The sequence below is a fragment of the Rhynchophorus ferrugineus genome, unplaced genomic scaffold (assembly GCF_030347505.1).
Source record: "Rhynchophorus ferrugineus isolate W39M unplaced genomic scaffold, kcgeb_rfMv2 rfM3, whole genome shotgun sequence".
Taxonomy (NCBI): Eukaryota; Metazoa; Arthropoda; class Insecta; order Coleoptera; family Curculionidae; genus Rhynchophorus; species Rhynchophorus ferrugineus.
Window position 1 is genome coordinate 64,170,688 of NW_027472582.1, and position 25,995 is coordinate 64,196,682.

At 32.0% G+C, this 25,995-nt stretch overlaps 2 protein-coding genes across 4 annotated transcripts in view; one reads left to right on the forward strand and one right to left on the reverse strand.

The window, feature by feature from the left end:
- Window positions 1-25,995, forward strand: part of LOC143192959 (uncharacterized) — a 474,490-nt gene that overhangs the window by 59,406 nt on the left and 389,089 nt on the right. The window lies entirely within an intron of this gene.
- LOC143193009 (uncharacterized) lies at window positions 1,042-3,305 on the reverse strand. Of its 2 annotated transcripts, XM_076398926.1 has the most exons (3): window positions 3,016-3,305; window positions 2,791-2,958; window positions 1,042-2,688 (listed from the first exon to the last, which is right to left on the reverse strand). In XM_076398926.1, exons 1-3 carry the CDS (start codon window positions 3,203-3,205, stop codon window positions 1,187-1,189), a joined length of 1,860 nt encoding a protein of 619 aa, XP_076255041.1. In that variant the 5' UTR covers window positions 3,206-3,305; the 3' UTR covers window positions 1,042-1,186. The 2 variants fall into 2 exon arrangements, with proteins under 2 accessions (XP_076255041.1, XP_076255040.1); XM_076398925.1 differs by having other exon boundaries at window positions 2,791-3,305.

The following is a 25,995-nucleotide window of genomic DNA, read 5'->3' on the forward strand; positions in this document are numbered from 1 at the left end:
GTTTTCTAGATTAATACCACAAACACTTAATGATTGCCCCTGGGACTTGTTTATAGTCATAGCAAAAGCAAGCCGTCAACATGTCTATAGGAAATTTGCCATTACCAATGTCAATGAGTTGTTTAGAGAATATGTTTCCAGATTGGTCATTTTGCAACTCGACACGCATATTCTTGCTTAAATGAAGTACTTTAACATGTTTCCACAAATTGGAGGACTTTAGACATGCATTGAGTTCATCAGCTGGCGTTGATCGTGGAATCACTGGCAATGTTTGACGAAAATCTCCTGCTAATAAAATCATTGCACCACCAAATCGGTTATTATTGCTACGTAGATCTTTTAAGGTTCTGTCTAAAGCCTCCAAAGATTTTTTATGTGCCATCGTGCATTCATCCCAAACAATCAATTTACATTGCTGCAAAACCTTTGCCATTGCAGAGTTCTTCGAAACGTTGCAGGTTGGAGTTTCATTGCTTTGCATATTTAATGGCAATTTTAGTGCTGAATGGGCTGTTCGACCACCTTCAAGCAAAGTTGCTGCGATTCCCGACGAAGCGAGTGCAAGTGCAATTTTATTTTGTGAGCGAATTGTTGCTAATATTAATGAAATAAAAAAAGTTTTTCCTGTACCACCAGGTGCATCTAAGAAATAAATCCCTCCAGTTTCATCATTTGTTACTTTCATAAGAGTTTCAAATACATACTTCTGTTGTTCATTTAACAGTGGAAGATTTGTTTGAATTTATTCTTTCAAAGCGTTGAGATCATACAGTCTTTCTCGATGCAACTCTTGGTTAAAAGCGTCATGCATTGGACGATTGGGCGCGGTCAGGCCTAATTGAATTAATAGTTTGTTTGACATTATCAAGCACATGTCCTCAATTGAAATCAATGCTTCATTGTAAATTTCTTCACTGATTTGTATATTTGGATTTCCCATTCTATTCCGTATTTGATACAAAATATCATCACACATATAATCTTTGTACTTCATCCACAAATCAATTGGGTTTGATGGGAAGCATGTAGATATGATTATAGAAAACAATGTTCGTATTTGATGAGTGTGTGATGATATTACAGCATCATTGAGAGTTTGATCCCAATGAGCGTCATTTTCAAGCAATTGCAAACGTTGACAGGCTTCTCTGTAGGATCCACACAATTCACCATCAACAGTTCGTTACTGTTGGAATGATGTTGGGCCACGTACATTGACTAATAGCAGTCGTAAATAAAAACATTCATCATTGCTTGGATGTACTGAATAAATCCAGCCAATCGCATCGGTGGAATATACATCTGTATATCCTGGAACTGGTTTTCCTTGTTTCCGTCGTATAAATCTCCTTGAGGATTGATTCCAGGTATAATATTTTGGCATTTCAGAATATAGCAATGTTTGTGCGAAATCATCGTTTTGGCATGTCTCAAAAAAACTGGTTAATGTAGTAGATGGTGGCTGAGCAGCTCTTTGTACTGCGTTCTGTGCTATAAAATACACTCTTTGTCCATTTTCTAAATGCACAGCTAAGTGAACAACAGAAGGGTGTCTCTCATGAATAGGAAAAGAAAATATTCGCCAAACTGCTTCATTACTACTGACATAGCGGCCCATTTGGTATTGGGTAACTTCATCATTAGAATTCCCTGCACCAATTCCAATCACAGCCATATCACTCCCTTTGGTTACATATTTGCAAATGTATTTAATCGATTTCACTGAATGGCAAGATTCAACGTTGATGTGTGCTTTGAATGTCTTTGATAAAATGGGTGAATATGGAACAATCCAACGATTATCTATTTCAATATCTTGTTGATTTAATTTGACAATTGTTGATTTTCCATTGTCTGCTGTCGATCTGCGACGATACAATGGATAACCGTCATTACCAGTAATTGTTTCCGATATTAATGTCCGTGGATATCGTTTTGAACATTTACCATCCATCATACACGGTGAATTTTGATTAAGAGTTCCACAGGGACCATGTATCATGTTTTTGATAACTACCTCATGCAATCCAGGATCTACTTGTACATTAGGGATTTCAGCTGATATCACTGCATCAACTTCATTTGGCCTTATCTTTTCAACCAACCAAATCAAAATGTGTGCATGTGGCAATCCTCGTTTCTGCCACTCCACAGAATACATCCAGCAGCGTGTCTCACCAAACACATTATGTTTTACGATGAAATTCATTAAAGATTTCAACTTTTGTCTAAAGACTCTGGCTGTAATATCATGACGATCAATGGATGATTTCCCAGGTAATAACTCCTGCTTAATTTCTATCCATTGCGGATTGAATGTAAATGTGATGAACAAATCTGCTGTACCATAATGACGAACATACGACATGGCATCTTGAGCATATTCGTGCATATGCCGAGGGCTTCCGATGTATGTTGCTGGAAGAATAGTCATCCGACCGACATTCTGTGCATTTCCATCAGTATTAATCGCATCTCGAAGGTGAATATACTCTTCAGATCGGAGTTTGGTTTGATTCAACCTGATGAATGTTAATCTCTCCGTTTCAATTTTAACATACATGTCATCAACATATTTGTGATATAATCGCCGACATTTCAATATGTGATTATCTGCATTTTCCCGAATCATTAGGCGGTATGAATAATAGTTCATTGAACTGACTTTTTTGTTGGTTTCAGAACCTGTAAACAGATTTTGTTTTAATAACATTCAAATATAAAATTAAAATACATAATATAGTGACTGAGATATTATCGCCATAGCTAAACTAATATTTTAGTTACCTGTAATGGGATTTATCATTTTTATTGATAAATCGTAGCCATCTTCACCTTGCCAAAATATAATGGGATATTGCAGTGCATCATATGAGCGGTGTGTTTCCTTTATAGGTTGTAATTGAAAATTCCGACGATGTAAAACAATATCACGGGATTCCAAGTTTTCTCCAACTACAACGATAGCAACTTCATCAATAGTTGGTGCATTAAAACGTCTTGTATGTTGACCTGCAGGTGTTTTATCAGCTCTGATTACAATTTTGTGATTATCGGATGGCATCAGATCCAGGGCAGTTTTAAACAATATAATCAATTGATTGTGTTGATGAAATAAAGTTTGTAATTGTTCTACAATAGACCTTTTTACTAAATTGTTATGTGCACAACGCAGATCAATTTCTTGTGGTGAATTGCCCATAAAATAAATTTGCAGGAATTTGTTGTCGCTATCTGACACTGGTAACAGTGAACCTGCTCTGTGATATATTTGCCCTTGTATCTGTAAATAAAAAAAATATTATGGTGTGGTATAAATTAATGGATTGTCAATGATCAAACTTAAATAATATTTGATCTTAAAAAGTATATATTTAGTTTTAACTAATATCTATCAAATATAAAATATAATAAAAGTGTCACTGAAACTGAATCACCATATAATATGATGACTAAGTGATATATTTCGTAATGATTAAGAAATTGAAGATTAGTAACACATCTTAACTTTGGTGACAGAAAATTTTGTTCGCTAAAATAATTATGAGTAACTGCTATAATACATACCTTGAAAGTTGGCATAAAATTTTCCCGAACTGCATTTGTTGCCCCAAATGAAGTCATTTGAAAGCAATTGTTATATTGTTGAATATGTGTCAAAAAGTGTATAGAATCTGTTCCTATTCCTGAAACCAATGAGTACAATGGTTCTGGTGGTGGATCCAATTGTATCAATTTCACTTTACCATTTGCGCAACACAATCCATTGGCATCGTTTTTGTATTTTAATGCCTTACAGTGTGAGCAAACCAAGTTCATAGAACCAATAACAACACATTGGTAGTTACTGTAGTCAATTGACACTTCGTAACTGAAAGCAGCTGGATTCAAACTTGCGCGATTATTAGTTGAATGTCGCGCTCGCGCTTCACGCGTTTGTGATATCCGAATTCTTTCACGTTCATTTCCGTCGTCACGTTCTTGTGCAGTACGATTAGATCGGTAATTAGCTTGGTTTATAGCATTTCTGGTTCTTCTACCTAAATTGCTTCGTCTTATAGGAGGCATATCAAATATAAATTATTTTTTCACTAATCACGAACTAAACAAACACTAACTAACTAAACACTCTGCACAAAACACGATATACGAATTTGTTTCGTGTATCACTTGACAATTCATCTGTCATCTGTCAAAAGTCATCTGTAACAGACAACTTTTTTTTTTAAATTTGATATGACTTGAACTCAAATCCTTTTAAGCCGTACGAATTGTTTTATTTATTTAAAATTTGAATTAAATTTTAAACAAATAAAAAATTTTAAATAAATAAAACAATTCGTACGGATTAAAAGGATTTGAGTTCAAGTCATATCAAATTTAAAAAAAAAAAGTTGTCTGTTACAGATGACTTTTGACAGATGACAGATGAATTGTCAACTGATACACGAAACAAATTCAAACAAAAAGGGCTATTTTTAGGGTTTTTCCAGCAATAATTCTAATTTTTCTCGCCGTAAAAACCATCCCTGAACTTCAACGAACATTTTAAAAAAAGATTTGGCCAAATTGGTCCAGGCGTTGTTGAGTTATGCGCTTAGGAACATATTTTGCGATTCATTTTTATATATAAGATTTTGTTGAGGTAATATAACAATTACATAGGCAAAATTAGCGGAAGATAATGGGAAAACAAGTGTACTGAATGTAAATAAGTGTAGAAAATACTCTATGAATTATTAGTAAAATATAATCATTTTATATCATTAATTTTCTAGATTGTTATTGAAATTGAACTTGTTGAAAAATTGAAACAGAACTTATTTGAGATTATAATAAAGGTAAGAATGAAATATGATAATGTTTGTATACGTTTTCTGTCTATTTGTTATTATACTTATATCTTTCTGATTTTATAGCAGATTTGATTGATATTTACATTGTATATTTTGTTGTATTCCTTCTTAGTGTATTTGATTTTAATACATTGTTCATGTCCGTTGAAACATGACCATATTTCATTATTATCTTCAAATAAGTTCTGTTTCCATATTATTTAACAAAAAAATATATCATTTGTTCCATAACAATTTAGAAAATTAGTGTTATAAAATGAAGATAATTCAAATTACTAATAATTCATACCTTATATACTTATTTTCGGATTATCTGCCGCTAATTTAGTCTATGAAATAATTATATCATCCCAACAAAATATAAGTACAAAATTAACTTAAAAGTGACACCTAACCACAACTGTAGTAAACAACAAGTCTGTCAGGCTAGGTTGAAATAAGTGCGCATGCGCAGTTCTAGCCAATCGAAACTTGGATAGGCATGGGTGTATAGGTTTTTTACTGTCGTCTATACAAAACGACATTCAAGGACACTGATCTATCGGAAAAACAGCCCAATCCGTCTCAATCATTGATGATTCAGGTCGTTGTTTTATCTGGACTGTTTATAGTTGTTGTAAATTGTGTTTAAGTTGTTTTAAAATATCAGTTGCACCTTCATCCGCCACTTTGCCTTTGAAGATCTTCGAAATTGCATTGTTTTCACCCAAATTTCAATGATACTTCTATGGAATGTTTTCTCAAATTTTGATGACACCGGATTCTAATAGTCTACAGCTAAGAAACTAAGCTACCACATTTCGCCTTTGGTGGTCATTCACCCTGAACTGGAAGCCTCCAAAGTCAAGTGGTCTATGTTAATTGACAGCAATTTCAGTCCACCTTTGGCGGCCTTACATCTTGAACTATGATGCATGTGCTAGAGGTGTTTTTAAAGCTTGAATGTTTCTTGCTTGGAATAGTTTATAGCTAGGGGTTGTAGCACCTTTAATCTACCTTACAGATTCAGATGCGAAATTTTGCTCGAAGTCCATTTAACTACACCAATCGGTTCAAGAACTGCGCGGCGATTTTCGATCCAACGTCAAAGTGTCTTCTTTTCTTGATAACTAATTTGATGATTCCGTTTAATTGAATTAATTCAAAACTGAACCTACCGACTGCACCAGTTATAATATCTGAAAGGGTTTAGAAAACAAAAACTATTAATTTATTTAAAAAAATGTTTTATTTTACCCAAAAAGAGGCAACTTTTTGAACGGCGATAAACATTGAGTTGTTTTCTAATAAAATACATTGGGCCGTCGCATTCCTTCAGCATTCTAATACGTTATACGTATTACACAACATATATGTGGAAACAGATGACTAATTCACTAATTCACTAAGTCTTGGAATTCATTGTCTTAAAATTTGTTCTTAAAATTTTTTGTTGACTTTTGTTATTAACACCGAAATTATTAATTTTAAATTATTGAAGCCAAAACTGGCAATTGAGATATGGTGGAGCTGTGTCGCCATACATTTCTAGAAATGCTTGATTGTCTCCAGCAATAGGTTTATACAAATCAAAGAACAAAAGTAATGAATATCGAAAATGCAGTTTTAGGCATTGCATAATATCTGATAAGCTCATCGAAGCTCACTTATGTAGTATTTATAGTGATGATTTATTATTTGTTTGCCCGTTTTCAGACGTGAAATTTCGATGTTAAAGCTGAACATCGCTCTGGCCTGCCAGTTATTGAAATGATGGATAAAATTCAGGGTAGACTGACATATTTCATCTCGCGACATCACTACAGAATTAAACATATTTATCATTAGCTGCGAGAACCTTGCCAAATTGTTAATTTTACTCTTTTAGGGTAAATGATGTGGCTCGGTGAATGGAGGTAAAACGAAATGAAACAGTGGTGTTTACAATATGTGACCATTATTTATTGAAGTAATGTAAAAATACAAATGATAAAACGGATGGCAGTGGTGTTACCTGGTGACGAGACTTGGGCAGTCGATGGTGGCACGTCTAAACCAAACGATGGTCGAGTACTAAATAAATGGAAATATCCTTCAATAACATCCCAGATAAACGTCTCGGGGTTGCCAGCTATTCGTTATCGGGTTCTAGTTGGCGCTGTTGGCACCCCTCCCGTGTTCAACATCTGGGATTATATTTCTTATATTTCTCTCAACCCTCAATAACTAATGCGATTGAATTAGACTATTGAATAGAATTAAAAAAGTAATAATTGGTTAATAGAAAAGGATTTTTCTTCCATCATACATTTTTAGTAACTCAGCAGAAATTGAGGGCGGTAAGCTAGCTTTGATGCATCCATCGCCTAGCTTGTATCTTGCTCCATTTGACTATTATCCGTTCTGGTGTCTGCAAAATGCCTTAATAGTGTAAAGCTGGCTTCGAAAAAGCCTTATGACAATCGTTTGGTCGAGTGTTTCGTCATGAAATCTTAGAAGTGCTACAGTGACGGAATTATAATTTTACCAGAACGGTTCTTTAACTAATATTTGAAATTTATTTTGCAAACCAATTAACTTTGAAAAATATGAAACTAAAACATTAGTTATTTGTTGTTCGACTCATTATATATTTTTGAACGAATGTTCAGTAGATTTGTTATATCATTTCTTAGAGTATTCAATCTAATTTATTTTATGTTAATTGTACATACTGTTGCAGTTGATATTGACTTATATATGTCAAATATCCACAGTTTGTTTAATAAATATATGTAAATTATGCAAAAAGAAACGAATTTTCGATTTAACAGGCACCTATATAGTGAAATGTGGAGTAACACACTAGCTTACAGTATTATCGTCTAAAAATTCGAAAATAAGTGTCTAATTTACAGTCCATATGCTGCTACTGAAGGTGCTACAATTTAAATAAGCCTCTCTACTTTAGACGATAGATGGCTTCAGACACTTTAACGACAGGTAATATTGGAGTTCTGTCACCGTGCATTAAATGTCGCATCTTATTTTTTTTATTATTTAATTAATATATTGTTACTAGTCGTTTATAACCTACATTTTGTCTTTATAATAACTTAAATCTAGGTATATGACTGGAAGGACTCCTCTGGTGAAATAATGTTTATACATGTTACTGCTGAATTTTTTAATATATGCACCTCACTACACAACACTACACAAAATTAGAGGGTTTGATCCTTTTGAGCCTGGGTCATGTTCTGGTGGTATCCAATAGTTGCAATACTTCAATATTCGTATGAGAATGGAGTCTTTCTTCATGCCCCTTCTAATTCTCTTGATTTCTTGACTGATTGTGGGTATCTGAAAGTCCCGATGTAGATAATCAGTTCTATAGTATTTGGGTGCACCCACAATACCTCTCAAGACTGTTCTGAAAAATTTGTATTTAATTTATATTACTCTTTGCAGAATATCCCCATAATTGAACTCCGTATGTCCATATAGGTTTTAGTATTTGCTTATATAATAGCAATTTATTATGTATTGTTAATTGTGATTTTCTTCCAATTAGCCAGTACATTCTTCTATATTTCAATTCCAGTTCTTTTCCTTCCAGTGAAGTTTTGCATCGAGATTCATTCCAAGATATTTAGCGTTGCTAATATATGGAATGATAGAGTTATTTAATGTGATTGGTGCTTGTACGGTCTGTTTTGAACTGTTCACATGTACAGATTTACTTTCATTAAGCATCTTAATTGATTAAGCATTGCCTGTAGAATATTTTGTGTTGCTTGCAGTCTCGTTGCTATACAATTAGCAAAGTAAGCGTTAAAACCATGATTTTAATATGGATTGTAATATTGCCTTTCTTCCACATGCACCACCTTAAGTGAGCTAAATCCCAAATATTTTCTCTATTTACATATGGTCTAATCCCTTAAGCCTTCACTTATTATAGCTCAACAATGTGAACTATAACGTAAAAATAAAATTTTTGTCGCGTTGGATCCCACGTTTGTTGTAATATACATTTTACGTAATGACGTCCATTGCTAAGTATTAAAACAGTGAGGAAATAACGTCTCCTTAGGAACTACCGGCTTAGATTGTAAATAAATCTGACACATTATTCTGTAATCGTATACAGTTGGGCATTCTCTTAACATGTGAGTAGTAGTATAATTTTTTTTCTGAAATAGGAAACAAACATACTTTTTATAGTTAAGTCCAGTCCACATGAACTAATAAATTATATAAATTAATAAAAATATGTTTTTGTTTCAGGTAAGTCATGGAAGAGTACATTATTGGTTATGTTATTAATGGTGAGTACAATAAATATAACAATAAAATACTAAACCATTTTGTTTCATTATATTATAATTTGATATTTACAAGACATCTCTTTTTATTTGTTCATGACGATTTTTTCCCTTTTTTCTGTAAATCAAATATTTTTCATAAATGTATACATCCAGCTAATAGCTTTGTTTTTTTATTGCTTTGGATATATCAATGAACAGATCGATTTATGTATTCTAAAATGTTGATACTAGTACTCACATAACCGATTTCTTATTGGTTGATACAGTTCGGAAAAGAAGTACCGTCTTCTCACCAATATCAATAGACTCATAAGAAAGTAAACTAGAATAAATTAGAACTAGTTATAAAAATAATTTTAACGTTCATTATTATACCATTAGATATTATGATTCGTATTTATTATCATATTTCCATTTAATATTATTTAGTTCTTCGGTACTTATAATATATAAATGTATCGTATTTAAGAAAATATTACAACTTATAGTGAATAATTTATAAATATTTCTTCAAAATATTCTATTAAACCATATTTATGTACATATTACATATCTTGTAGATTCTATAAAAATTCTCGTAACTTTGTTTTATAGAAACTTTATTTATTATGAACTATAGTATATTATTTTTAAAAGTATATTAATTGTTATCCTCAAACATAATTATTAATCTTATATTTCTAAGAATAAAGTAATTTTACGAGCCTTTATGAAGGTAAAATAATATATTTTAATATATATTACTACTATTGAGTACTTACCATGTGTAAATTTTTCGTATTTAAGGCAGTTTTAAAATTTGTAGTGTAAATAATATAATAATATACACTGGAATTAATGTTATATATTTAAAAATAAAGCATTCTCACGAAACCTTAGAGGTAAATTAATATATTTTACTATATATTCCAAGTAATTAGTGTATCTGATACATAATATGTATATATTATGTGGCAATGTAATTGGCTGGTGAGCCAAGCATTGGAATATGTAATTTCCATAATAGCAGCAACTTCTGCATAATTCCCGCATCACCGAAATTAGAATTACTCCTTTATGCCCGATTCCGGCTTAATGGTATGCATGTTGCAATATTTCTGCAGGAAGTCGTTGGGAGGCAACGAGATTACCCGTCTACTTTGTGACTTTTCTAACAACCTTTCTTAACGACACTCCTTCCATGATACTTTCCAGTTTAATATTGTTAACGGAATAGTGTTGTGTAATTTGTGACAGCGTTAATGTTTTTTTTCAGTTTTGTATTCGGGTAGATTTATTATATTGTCTGTATTACACAAATTCAATCGACATAAATACTTTTCGTGTAGCTTTTGATGCAATATTTGTTAAATACATACTTTTAAATTTAATTTGGTTATATAATGTTCGTTAAATATTTAGTAGAATTTTTACAGAGGTTTATTAAAACATTTGAATTCCCTTTATGGGTTATTTCTAGGTTATTTTGGTATAAATTATTATTATCACTAGCTTTGTTAAACTTTTTAAAAAAATGTTCCATGGGAATTTTGTGTACTTTGTTAAACATGACATATTAGAGATCATGCGTAGTAATTATTACTAGGCAAATCATTATGAATAGTCAGATTTTTGAATAAATTGTTCCATCATAGTCAGTGCTTTACATAATTTTGGAGTTTCTCGAAATCGCTCTATGAATCCATTATTTGTCATTTGATGAACATATTTGAATCAATTTATTTAGAAAATATATATCAAAATACTGACATTTGGGGTATAACGAAAGAGTATCATCATAAGTAGTGGCGTGTGATATTCCTAAACATTTAGTAGGTCTTCTTTATTTTAAATAATTCCTGTTTTAAATAAACAATTTTTAATAAACAAGAAATAATTAATAATAAGCTTAATAATATTAATAATCTTATTTTACTCAATCTGCCTACATTCTAAACTGATCAGTAAACACACAATCAATTAATAACGCTCGAGCAAATCTTTCAAAATTAATTAAGAAACTCATCAAAAGAGAGATGAAAATTGGGAAATGTGCCCATATGGTATTGTCAAAACTAGGTTTCCGGTTTGTTCCAATATTCATACTAGTTAATTAATTATTTGTGTTATAATAATGGATACAAATATTATAGGATATACAGGGCACGGACAAAAAAAATTAATATCTAAAACAAACACTTATAGAGAATATTAATTTATAAATAAGGTGTTGACTCACCATTTGTTTTAACAGCAAAGTGTTTGAATAGTTTCCCACGGAATGTTGGCCCATTCTCTTATCAAAACATTCTCTCATTCTCTGCATCGATGTTGGAGATGGAAATCTATCATTGTCCTCACTTTCTACTTTAAAATGATTGATAACGGTTCAATTATGTTGAAGTTAGCGTTTAGGCTGGTCAAGAAACATTCTTGACGATTGACATTTTGGCTGTGTGTATAGGGCATTATCTCCACGATGATATGACAGTGTTTGGCAGCAATATGCTAGTCATAGTAAGAAGGATATCGATACCCGGAACCTTCTTCCTGTCTGGCAGTAGGAAGCAGGCAGTTCATACATAAACCAGGCTGTTTATAGGAATTAATGTAAAAGATAATTTATCAGATTATATCACATTCTTCTAATCATCACGTGACAATTTTATAAGATTTTCTTAGCGTTGGATTTCATTACAAAGAGTTTCAAAATTGCAGCCCTTTCATGAATGTCAGTTTGTGGAGCCCCCGCCCTACTGTTTTATCTAAATAGCTTTACTCAAGTGAGTGTTGAGTTTTGTCGTCATTTTTGCAGCGGCAATTTTGTTACCTGGCTGTTACCTTAGTTTTCGTCGGTTTCTGTCAGTTAACTTTGGGTTTCGCCCTATATTCCTCTTTCTCGATGATGTTTTACCATGTGTACGCTGTCATTACTGTGCAGCAATAATTTTCCCTCTTTCCAAGCATTAAATATCACACATTTTACATAGAAATATAATCTACAAGATTTAAACAACAGACATAAAATTAAATGATATAACCACTACATACACAAATATTAAGCGTGCGAGATCTTGATGTCGAGTTGGTAGGGTGATAGTTCTGAAAACATAACGAAAATGTACCTGACCAACCAATTTTCAACGACAAGGGTGAAATTAAAAATATATATGAAACATAACAGAGATCGGTGATTATTAAGAAAGGTACATCTAATGTCAGGTTATATTGAAATATAATGGTACCATTATATTTGACAGTACCAGGATCAATATGATAGAATAACAACCAATAACATTGACGGACAATCTTAATACAGGTAACTAAAAAGCAATGATAAATTGTGTTAGGATGAATGTCATAGTTAATACGGTACGAAGTAACGCACGACGTACCAGCATACCCTGACACAAATAATAATGGCCGTGCTGTGAGATCAAGGGAAGCAGATCCACGAGATTCTGCCATTAGGGTTAGTAGTACTCGCTGGGGTAAAGCTAAAATTGTTAATATATAAATAAGCAACTTTCTCGCTATTGGGCAATGCGTACAATGGAATATATGTTATATACGTAGTTACCAAGAGTCGACAGGAACCAAATTTTGTGCCGTTTATGTATGGTTCAAATTATCCATAGATGTTAACTACACATCAGTTACTTTGGTCATTTGGCATTAGTTTCTGGCTTAGAAAATATGTATAACTTATATTTGCAGCAACTATAAAACTTCGTCTTTAAGTTAACGTAATTTAAGAATTGTGGGAAATATACGAAGATACAAAGAAATAATAAAAGAGAGGAGAATATAATAGATAATAAATTGACGAAACGCAGGTTCGACGGCACAGTAAAATAAACTAAATAACAAGAGTCATGAAGTCATTTATGAAGTTCTAATGTCCCTTGGACTTGTCAAAAGATCACACCTGGCAAGTGCAGCCCCTGAAGAAAAATCAACAATGTTGCCATTCATGGTAATTATTTCGGTTGCCCAGTATTCTCAAGGCGATGAATTCTTCAATTAAGAAGAAGCGGCAGTCCCGCCTGCTTCCTTTAGATTATCGTTTAAACCTTTTTATGCGTTTGTCTGTATTTTAAGGAAAAAATATCCCGCAAATATCAAACAAATAATGCTCTCTTTTACACGATATTGTCAAAATTAGTTTATTTTCCGGTTTGTTCTAAAATTAAAACTGATTAATTAATCGCCCGTCTTATAATAATGGAAACAAATAGTCTAGGGCATAAATATCAAATCAGAACTGGTATCGATGTATTTTATGGTAGCTCGAACGCTTTTAAAATCTTAAGCCGTAACATTATCAATTTCTTTGTCAGCGAAATAAAACAGCCACGGTCGCAGTTCCTGCAAAATATATCTTGAAATAAACCCATCCTTTCAATAATTCGAATGAAATATTTGGCAAATATCCGCCCAATATTGCAACCCCGGTCTTTCATTTCGTTTTTGGAATTTTCGATTTATCCTCGTCGAGATCGACGCTTTCCTTTCGTTGCAATCCTCGTCGACAGCAATATCGTCAGATTTATTTGCAGCGGCGGTTCGATTTCGTAATCCGAAATTTCAGGTCTATGACGCCGTCGAATGGACTAATATCTATCGGATATTTTTCAATATGGGCGAGCATCGCTACTACTGAATATCATCTACGAAATAGATAAATAATAATATAAACTTTTACAATATGAGATGTTAACAGGTCAATTGAAAAATCTCCGACCTGACCTAGATGGCGCTACTAGAACTAAATCCATATATTTTTTAGTTACCCTTAACCCTCAAAAGCTGCGTGTATAAATTGGACATCTCTCGGATCATTAGTCTGTGAATGATAGCATTTTGAGTGAAGCAACTTTTGTTATTGTGAAAAAAATGGATAAAAAGGAATTACACGTGTTGATAAAATATTGCTTTTTGAAGGGAAAAAAATATAGTTGAAGCAAAAACTTGGCTTGATGTCGAGTTTCCAGACACTGCCCCGGGAAAATCAACCATCGAGAATTGGTATGGAAATTAAATGAATAGCAGGTACTCTAAAGATATCGACTGAACGTATACATTATATCATTTGCGAATATTTGTGTATCAGAAAGCTCTGTGCAAAGGGGGTGCCGTGCGAGCTCACTTTTGACCAAAAACAACGACGAGTTGATGGTTCGGAGCAGTGGTTGAATATGGTTAAACGTAATAAATCCGAGTGTTTGCGTTGATATGTGACAATGGATGAAACATGGTTCCATCATTTCACTCCGAATTCCAATCGACAGTCATCCGAGTGGACTGCACACGATGAACGCGCTCCAAGGCGTGGGAAAACTCAACAGTCGGCAAGGATATGGCGTCTGTCTTTTGGGATGTGCATGAAATAACTTTAATTGACTACCTTGAAAAAGGAAGGACCATCAACAGCGACCATTACATAGCGTTATTGGACCGTTTGAAAGACGAAATCGCCGAAAAACTGCCGCATTTGAAGAAAATGAAAGTGCTGCTTCACCAAGACAATGCACCGTGTCACAATTCAGTGAAAACGATGGCAAAAATCTGTGAATTGGGTTTCAAATTGTTTCCTCATCCACCGTATTCTCCACATCTGGCCCCCAGTGACTATTTCCGGTTCTCAGATCTCAAAGGAATGCTCGCTGGGAAGAAATTTTCGTTGAATGAAGAGGTGATCGCCGAAAATGAGGCCTATTTTAAATTTCAGGATTTGGGATCAGTAACAATTATTTATTGATATAGCTTACTTATCGCATATATATATATATATATATATATATATATATATATATATGTGTGAGTTTATTACTTTTGAAAATGGTAAATAGTTCGAGTGAGGCACCTCTAAACTATTTTCTCCCCTCCTGTGTCTTGCGATTATAAACGAGTGTTAGTTTAAATGTGTTTTTAATATCTCGGATTAAAATATAGTTATTAGGTTTAATATAAAGAGGATAATCCATTAAACTGAAAGCATCAAAACTGAAGTTAATCAAAAAGTTACAGCCACTATTCTGTTACTCTGTTCACAAATCAGGTAATTAGAAAAACATCTGTTTTCTATCTGGCCGGACAGTCGGGACCGTATTACGTAACATATATATTGGATATAAAAATTTACTGTAGAAACGTGAGTTTCCATATGAATATGAGCAACCCTCGTATAAAATGACTAACAACACCTTCACTATAACAAGTAGGGTTTCAGCTTCATCAAGCGATTGAATTTTAGCATGTGGTGGGGTTCAAAAATTTCATTACTACATACATGTTTCAATATTTGACTCGGAAACTAACCGAAACGACTAAAGTTATTTCGCTGTACGAGGGAAAGCAATTAAACCCTAATTTGATTGTGTTGCGAAACTATTAGCGCCGCGTCCGTGCTCGACCTGATATCCTAAATTATAAAATCGATTCCTTTATAAATAAATTGGTAGATGTTGCCGTCGGCGAGGACTGTAACGAGAGAGCGAGGCCCAACTAGACGGAGATAAATTGAAAATTTCAAAAACAAAGTGGAAAGTCGAGATTGCAATATCAGCCCGGTTATTCGGCAGATATTTCATTGGAATCCCCCGGAGAATCAGGTTTATACCGAAAACTTTATTTAAAATTCTTCAGTCGACTCTTTAATTCGAATAAAATGGAAAGTTAACTGGAAATTTCTAAACAATTTCTCGTTGCATTTCAGTCCCTGTATTATAAGATACTGCAGCTCGAAACCGAAAACAGGAAACAAAATAAAACAATTACTTGAAGAAAAGCGCAAAGTCCAGCTATTATTTGCCTAAGGTTATAATAAAATAATATAAAATACTGTAAGTTAATTTGGAGTCAAGATTTAGACTTTATTTTGAGTTATCTTATATGTATAAACATGAATTGACGTTCGTTAATATTACCAAAACTCGAGAGCCGCGGAGCTATTTGGCTAATTTTGATCTTAGAATATTTATGGAAGCCTAGGGAAGGTTTATATGGTGAGAAAATATTGAACAATTCGGAGAAAAATAGCAAAAGTATCAATTTTATTTACTCATACAAAGCGCCACTGTCATCATCAATAGCTTCACTATCAGAAATGATGGATATTGTTCTTAGTTGACAGATGTCATTGCCATTAAACGTTAAAGATAATTTCTCGAACCACGAAAGACAACAAATGAGATTCGACGTTGGATACCGAACATTCGTTGGCCTTCGATGACACGAACTTTGAAACGTTCGGTAATCCGTATTTTTCAAAGGCGGAGGAGATTATTGTGTATATACCTACCGTCTACAGCGCATTCGTCGTTTCCATTCATTTCTTTTGATGTTACCGACACTCTACGGATTGCAAGCAAATGCCAACAAACCTTCGTTGGCCGTCGTCAAAACGTCCAAACAGAATTAAATATATACTAACAAACCCATTCGTTGTCTTTCGTTGCCCGGTCTGTGCGCAGCATTATACTCTATCAAAATTTATATTTCGTACAAAGTTATTGTGATAATGTTAAAATCAAGTGAAAAATAATGATATATATGTTATGTACGTTAATATTGTAAGGCATTAAAATACGGTAAAATTGCCACAATTCACATCAGATCCGTTTCGTTGATTAGTTTCTGAGATGGGAAATGCTGTTAGCCACTTCTTAGCCAATATTTAAATATATAAAGTACAATTTCATTCTCATTCTCGTAAAAGATGCATCATACTATAAATGGATTTTTATCAGCATTAAAATTTTTATCAGAAATAAGTTAAGAAAATCTTAAACAATTACGAATACAAGAATAAATGTATCACTTACTAGGACCGTTGTTATTACTACCAGATGCTGTTATTATTACCAGATACTGTTATTACTACCAGATACCAGATCAAATCTTAGAACTTTATTTGTCCAAGAACTACAAATGTTTCTTAACTATTTAGTCGAAATGCTCAATATAGATGGGTAGAATGTCAAGTAGATGTTATCTAGCAGCCATAATATCGTCATCAGACCTGATAGAAAAAACCAGTACAATAGTCTATGGTTAGCAACAAGCAGCATTTTTATTCCACATCAGGAAAGTAATGCTTTTTGAGAATATCCATTACCCCAAAAATTGACATGATATTCAGCCAAATGATGTGAAGATAATCAGAAGAGGACTAGGGAACTAGGGACTATTGAATGTAGTCAGTAAAAATATCTTAATGGCGTGGTATATTTTTGGTGAGATCAAGTCAAATGGAGTTGTATACCAAGCCTTAGCTCATATACGTTGTTATTGACTTTTTCCGCTTCTTTTCTATTTGGTTGTACAATCAAAGAAAGGAGAGAATGAGGGAGAGAGAGAGAGAGCTGCGTAATACATGTATTAAAATATCAATAAAAAAAAGATATTTGCAATACCGACAAATGCCACATGAGTTATGATTAGAATTTAATTGAATATTCTTGAGCAAACAGGTTAATTGATTTGTATATTTTACTATGTATTGAAATGTTTACCCCAGAGAAAAACGTCTTAAATTAATCGATTCTTACATTGTATGCAAAGGTAACTTTATTCTTTGGAATATTCCGTTCGCTATAAATGGTCCCGTCAATTTATAACACTTTTATCAGTTCCACGACAACTTTGATATATTATGGCATTTAGTTGCACAATAATAATATATTATTGATATCTAGCAAGGCAAGAAGACAAATTGATTTAAATGCTTATTTGACATAATCTTGTTCCAGCCTAGTTGTTTAACACCAATTATACTTTATATCATCTCAGGTCAACCTGATATCAATTTATATTAATGTCTATTGTATTAAGTTAAGTTTTCCTAAATGGTTAGTCATATATGTTGGCCTTAAATATAGTAAATGATTGGTTGTGGCATTTATATTACTATTACAGTATAAATATTGCGATATTTTCTAATGTAATGATATAGAATGAAATATATAAATCATTTTTAATCCGTTGTTTTTATATATCTTTCATTGTAACTATATAGGTATTTATTTTCACTTATTTGTAATGTTGTAAAACAACTTTGTATTCGTACAATGACTTTTTTTCAATATTTAATTGCAATCACTGGCTATTGTCTATGATTATATTACATGGTCTAAGTTTCTATATTCATATTTAATCTATTTCAATCAGACGGAAACTAGAAGGTACTAGAACTACGAAAGGAAAATAGAAATTAGGACTACCCTAAAGAAATCTACAACTAACATCAGAAAAAAAAAGAGGGACGAAGAAATGATATTATTCCAGAGCTCAGCTTAATCTTGCTGAGCTTCATGCTTAGTGAGCTGAATAATGTTATATTCCAACTGAGACATGAAATTAAACAAACAAAAAATTACAACATGAGTGAATATAGGTGAACTTACTAACAATACACTTCGTATTGCTGAGTATTCACTATGAAAAGCTACCATAAATTATAAGGACCTATCATGCAAAAGCCTCCTATAAAAATTGAGGATGGGATCTGGGCGAATCAGGAGTACAAGATTTACTACCTTGTAAGAAGTTTCAACCCCTAGCAGTGGATGATGTTAAATATCTACTCTGTCTACCTATTTGACAGGAAAGGATGAAAATTGTATGTTTCACTTTGACCGAAGTTAAGAAAGAAATAAGAAATGGCATTAGCGTAAAAAAGGCTCATTGTTTTGTCCTTATTATCGGGAAAATATCCAAGGAACTTTAACAATAAAATTACTATTTAACATCATCAATATAATAAATCCTTTATTCATACTACAATATATACTACAACTGCGGAAGGTGGTTGAAGTAATTATGATTCCTAAACCAGGAAAGTCATTAAACAATGTTATACCAGCCAATATTAGCATTGTTGACAATATTCAAATTATTTGAAAAACTTTTAATGAAAAGATAAAACCAATCATTGAGGAAAAACATCTTATTATGTATCATCAAATTGGTGTCATGATATAACACACACACACGTCACAATTGATCAGGTTCACGGAATTTCTATGTCATAGAAAAGCGACTAGAAGAAAACAAAGCTCTTTCTTAAATATTTTTAGCTTTCGATAAAATTTGCATGAGGGTCTAAAGCACAAAATTAAAATCGTTCTTCCTGATCAATATTGAAAAATTTGAGAGTAATATAAAACTGGCCGATACTTTAAGTATAGTTAAGCAGAAATGCCTATTCTGACTTGAGAAAAATAGAAGCAGATGTACGACAAGGGAGTATAGTACATATTGACCCCTATCCTTTATCTGCTGAACTTTCAGGATATGCCTACAATCAATCAAAAATGTTTTTGCTATATTTACAGATAACATTGCAATCCTAGCCATTGAAGATAACAACACTGAATCAACCGAAAAGTTACAAGTAACTATTGAAAAGGCAAAGGCAGGAAAAAGGCATGTCAAAATGAATAAAAATAAATTAGTGCATGTTGTGTTCAACTACAATAGAATGAAGCACAAGTCAGTATATATAATCAGCAAATAGAACCGTATGGTAATGTAACCAAATATCTTCCCATGACTCTTGATGTTAAACTCAGTTGGAATAAAAGAATGTGAGGAGCTCAAGCTGAAATACAAAAAAATGTACTGGTTATTGGGTAGATATTCACCACTGTCAGCATATTGCTAGAATAAATAATAAAAATAGCGTTGGGAACTAACGACTGAAAATGACTATCAACTGTTTTGTAATTGACTACTTTTTACTGTCGACTATTTCAGTCGCTATTTTTGATTTATTTCAGTCGTGTACTTTTAGTTACTGTTTTTGGTTCTACTAGTTTCATTGGACTCCTTTTAAACGTTCTGGCTGTGTTGTCCTAGCCGCGACCTTGATAAAAACGTACCCAATTTATGCTTACATAGATTTAGATGTAATATATATAGTTTTATGATTTTATTTGATAGTTTGCTTGTAAATAACAATATATTGTATATTAATATAGCAGTATTTTGGAACGATATTTTTCAAGATTGTTAATGATAAATAGTAAAATACTTTTAACTATTTATCATTAGTTTATGGCTATAATAGGTAATATTTCGATTACTCTCTCGATTTTTGTTAAAAAATATTTCTATAATAAATAAAGCACTTTATTTAAAAAAGCTCTAGTGGTTATTGCGCGATCATATTTAATTAAGTCATGGACTAGTTTTTATTCTATGATTAGGTATATGTTTAATTTTTATTTAGTATTTATGGTTATTGTACGTCTTTAGATTTTAGATTTTGTCTAAGTTCTATTTTATTGTCTATATTTATTATAGTATATTAAAAAAGCAATTAACATATTAAAACACGATAAAACATATATGAGGTATTATCCCATTCCACAGAAATATTCCAATCCTTTTTACAGATACGCTCCACAGATAGATACCACAGAACATTCAAATATAAAAGTAATTCTACTTCGTTTAAAATGAAATTATTAATTGCATGTTAATAGTATTTAGTAATTATTTATTTCGTTTTCTTTTTAAAAGTTAGTACGTGAAGGAATATGTACATCTTCGTCTCGCTTATACTACCATTATAAAAAATAACCACATATAAAATTAACTGGTCCAAGCAATTATCTCCGTCCTTTTTTCTCTCTCACAATTTATACAGGAAAGCGTTCGTACGTCTTCGTCTGACATCACGAATTAAAAAAAAAACAGCCGAACCGTGCGCTAGTTTTTTGACTATCGACTGTTTCGACTGTTTTGCGACTGTAGACTGTTCCGCCTGTTTTCATAGTTATTGGTTCCCAACGCTACATAAATGTATATATTTAATTTTTTGAATGATTAATTAGAGATCAATATAGATTTCCGAAATTTATGAAGTATGTAAGATAATTATGAATGAATTAAGTAAGCTAAGTTAAGGGAAATAACCTTGATCAAACTTCTTCAATGACACTTCTTCAAGACAGTTTGTCAAGACTCACTGGTTGAAGGCATTTTAACATCTAATGTTATAAAATATTTAACATACATTACATTGTCACTTGCTGGGGTGCAAGAAACTTTCTCTCTTATTTGGTAATAATGAAATGATATGATACGTAATCAAAAAGAAATTTAACTATTAAAAATTATGAATATATCATACTTTTTGCCTTTAGTTTTTCTAAAATATTATAAATACATTCTATTGATTTATTTAATTTACAAATTATTTCCGTCAATTTTAAATCGAGTCATCAACGCAAGATATTCATGTTACTGCTCCCGGCGTTACTCATCCAAGCCTTGATAGATGTGCAATGATAAGTAGATTTAAATTTTTTTAATAAAAGAAAGAAATTCCCATGGTTCGCTCAGCGCAAACCGTTTTTATCTCCCAAAACTAACTGTACCAAAGAAAAGAACAAAAGCTACCACCATATAATTTAACAATTTACTAAATCAATGCGATACCAACTGAATTTAAAGGAGTAATAAAATTTAATTTTCCACTACTTTTAAAGTGCAAGTTAATTGCGTTCTCTTGTATGGAAGAATAGCTTCGCAATTAAATATTTTATAGTGTTTTGGGTTATCGGATTTACTCACAACGGCTGTATCGGTGGAACGTCAAAGGATTAATTCCTAATCTGGATCTAAAGGTTGAACCACGCTCATGAACTATAAGTAGTTAGCGTTACGCTGTCTGAGCACATATTAGATTGTTATGAAACTTGTAGTGATTTACGATATTGATTGAATTGTATCTGCGTCACATACTATAGCGTATATTATTTTGAAGTAAATTTAACGAATATTTATGTTATTTGTTTATACAATATTATAGTTAAAACTAAAAAGAAAATAAAGGAAACAAATATTTATTTTCTTATAAAAATTATTTTATGAGACTTAATTGGACATTAAATACGGGCGTAAGTAAAGAAACTAAATTAATTAGTTTTTTGAACTTAATTAATTTTTCAACTAAATAATTAATTAACTTAATGGTATTAGACCTATAAATTAGTTTTAAAGGATTTTTTATTTGATGCTATATTGTGAAAAATCGAAAGAAACAAGTATCTTTGGAGGCTATCTACGAATCAGTCCATTTTTGATATCTTTATAAGTGAGGCTCAGACAGGTCACGATTCAAGTGGAGGTCAAGGTCTGGAGAATACGACAGGTGGGTAGTACTTCCTATTTAAAAGGTATCCAAATAGGTTTTCATCGGTTTTGCAACATGTGGTCGAACGTTGTCATGTTGAAGAATAACATTGTTGTGTATCTGTTCATATTTCGGCCGTTTTCTGGTAGTGCTTGACAAACGCATCAATTGCAATCGATAGCAGTCCCCACTGATGGTTTCATTAGGTTTTAGCGCTTTATAATATACCGCATCAAGCTGATTCCTCTAAATACAGAGCATTAGCTTTCTTAGTTGATATTGATCCATGATTAGATGGTTCCCTTGGTGATGGATTTTTTACTTTGGATTATCCCATAAGATCAATTTTTATCAATAATAACAATAATGTACAAGAAACCTTTTCGATATTGCGTTGAGGCAACATTTCACACATGACCAAACGAGTTGAAATTTGTTTTTAGGTCATTCCAGTAATCAGTAACACCATCTATCTTAAATCCTTTTACATTAACTTATAGGCCTATTACAATATACTTTAATAACACTTTAAGCGAGTAAATCCCTTGGATATTTTGATAAATTTTTAGTTCTTTCATCATTTTATTGGAACAAAAAATAATATATAATTTGTTGAACTTTTTCTATTGATTTGAAATGATCTAAACAGAATATGTATATGTTGCTAGTACTGCTCGTTACATAATTTCTATCGAAAATAATATAATTAAAACTACATCTAATTAAAAATCTTTCGATAGTCGACTAAACCATTTATTTTGGGGTATACTTTTGTGAGAACATTACTAAAACTAAACGATACACACCAAAATATTTTTTAATAACGATGACAAACATTTTGCACCCAATATTTTCTAACATTTCCAAACTTTATTTAGGGTTTGGGCGATACTTCACAAGCATGTTAATTGAATTAGCGCCTCGAAGGTAAATAATAAGGGAAAAATTAATATTTGCCAATTAAATCTTGGCGTATTAAGTTAATATTTAATTTTAATTTTTAATGTTAAAATTAGTTATACTTTCTAGACAATATAAACATTAATTTTGGAGAACATACTGTCAATGTCTTATGGAGATGTATATATTAGGTGCTTGCCTGTATTCTAATCACTATTTTTCATTAACAGGTTCAGAAAATTGATAAAAAGCATATCAATTAAAATGTTTTCTAACATAATCAACTCTTTCCATCTTTTTGCCAATATGGCAAAGCCATATCGAAAGAACGATGCTGGTTTTCCAGTGAGCCTTATTAGTGATCGTTGATCCATTTTCGCACTTCTTTAGTATTTTGAAACCGTACCGTGTACTAGTCAAGCCATTCCGCATCGGTTTGAATTATGGCTGCATGTCGGGTAAGTATGGTGGATGCGGCAGCACTTCCCATTCGCCCTTCATTGTCATTCAAGAGAATGACTTATTGCAACGACATGTCGTTCAATATATTCAGCTGATATCAGTAAATATCTGCAGTAACTGTATTATTCAGTTTTGACGAGCTACACTCTCATAGTCCCTCATACACAGAAATACTTTATGGCCACTAATATTCCTCTACAGATATGGATGGCACTCCTGGATAGTCTATGACTATTTGCATATTGGGAATATCATTGCAGATCTACCTTTCATCCAAAGTTATAATAAGACACGACAAATATTTGTTTTTGACTGGCAAGCGATGAAGCAGCAACAAATTTTGAAATGGTTCGAAATAGAATGTCAAGTCAATTCGTGTGCTAACTACTTTCCCTCATTTTAATTGTTTTCGTAACATATACATGCCATAAAATGGTTGATTCGATAACTAACTGCAAAGCTCATAACAACGTTAATAGCTAACACATACATATGTTCACCTACAAGAGAATCTACACAAGATTCATTATACATATTTATATTATTTTATGACTCTATATATCTATTTGTCGGTAGTATTGTTAGTGTTAAAATATTATAAAATATTCTGATATAACATAGAATGAACAATTAAGTCTTTCAATTTATTAAAGTTATATGATATTTTAATCGCTGAAACATGTACACATATTTTTTATTGCATTTTAATTGTTCTATGGTAATTAATGACCTTGTAGTATATCGATTCTAGCGACCGATGAATGTTAATAGGTTATTTGTTGTCCTTTATGGATACACTAATGAAATGTTGTTCCGAAGAAATAAATTATCCGTCGATCTTGAGCCGCGAACAGCTCGGAACAAAAGACGACCTTAACAATACGTCAGTTATTAAGAGCGGAAAAAAAATCTTTACGAAACCATGATCATGACTCCTAATGCAACGTTTCCGGCGTTTTTTCTGCTACAAAGTGCTACGAACTATATCGCCATCGTCCGATTCCTTTTCTGCGACACTTAATTACGACGACAAAAGCATGCTTCCTTTTTTTTATTAAATAGAGATATTGCAATTTTCTAGTACATGGTTGGTTGCAGTTAATTTAAATGAAGGTCAGGGAATCGGACGAAATAATTTCACGTCGACGTTTGCCATTTTAAATGACGAGAATTTGGTAACATTAGTTTTTATGTACCCGAAATAATTATTATGTTAACAACGTATTAGGTGCTTCCATGTATTTTTGAAAGATCCGAAAGTAGAGAAAATGTCTACTGCACGAATTCACTGAAAATGTTATTCATTGAAACCGCTTCAACATCGCCGTTTTAATGCTTGGTAGGCAAAAAATAGATTCTTCTGAGGATACGCTTTTTATAATTGGCAGTTGCGTACAATTGGGCTCAACTGCCAATTATACTTATATATATAATAATTATGCTTATATTCTGCAGTTACCTTTGTTCTTCTATAATATCAAGGTATATTACAACAACATAATAATGACTGAACAACCCAACTGTTAAATTTGGCAGTTTTGACATTTATCTTTTTTATCTTCGGCTAAATGTCACTGACACCGAAATTACCTCTATTAATTCGGCAAAATCAAAATCCCCAATTGGGACATTACGGAGCAGAGATAATGGACATTCTTAATTTAACAGTTAGGTTAGGCTTAACACAATTTTAGGTCAATATACACGGTTCGACTCCGGAAGATTCATAATTCAGATATGAATTTTATTCACTATACTCATTCTAGAAATAACTATATAATTTTTTTTGTATATATTAAATTCAATTAAAGTACCTACTGTTCTTATATATATATATATATTATATTGTAGGCTAAAAATTAGGATTTGAAATGACAAATTCTACAGTTAATGAAATTAGTTCTTAATTTTCCCATATATAAACTTATATACATCAAAAATACAGTATAAAATAATGATAAACTTTAATTAATATGCTAAGTATTATAATTAAAAAGTTAGAATTAGTTGTCAGTTTTGGAAAAATCACAATAGATCGAATGATAATATAACGGAAATATAAAATAAAATGTTTTAAGATTAATTTTTGTAAAGGCAGGCGTTGATTAAAATGCAAGAGAGATATTGTTTTCAGTTCTCGTTTAAAAAATTACAGGTCACTCATAAGTGTTAAAAAGAAAACAAAATAATGATAAATCTTAATTTATACGCTAAGTAATAATGATATTAAAATGTGCATGCATGTAGAATGATGAACAACTTTAAAAGACCAAGTAGGTAGAAATAGTTTTGTAGAAATGTTAATGCTGAAAAAATGACAGGTTATTTATATATGTCAAAAACAGTATAAAAGAATGGCAAT

What these genes read in the sequence shown, in the direction of transcription:
- LOC143193009 (XM_076398925.1), bottom strand. Translation starts at nt 3,205, where the DNA reads ATGGGCAATTCACCACAAGAAATTGATCTGCGTTGTGCACATAACAAT. An exon ending in AATGATAAATCCCATTACAG is followed by an intron (nt 2,689 to 2,790) that starts GTAACTAAAATA and finishes ATCTGTTTACAG; the next exon opens with GTTCTGAAACCAACAAAAAA.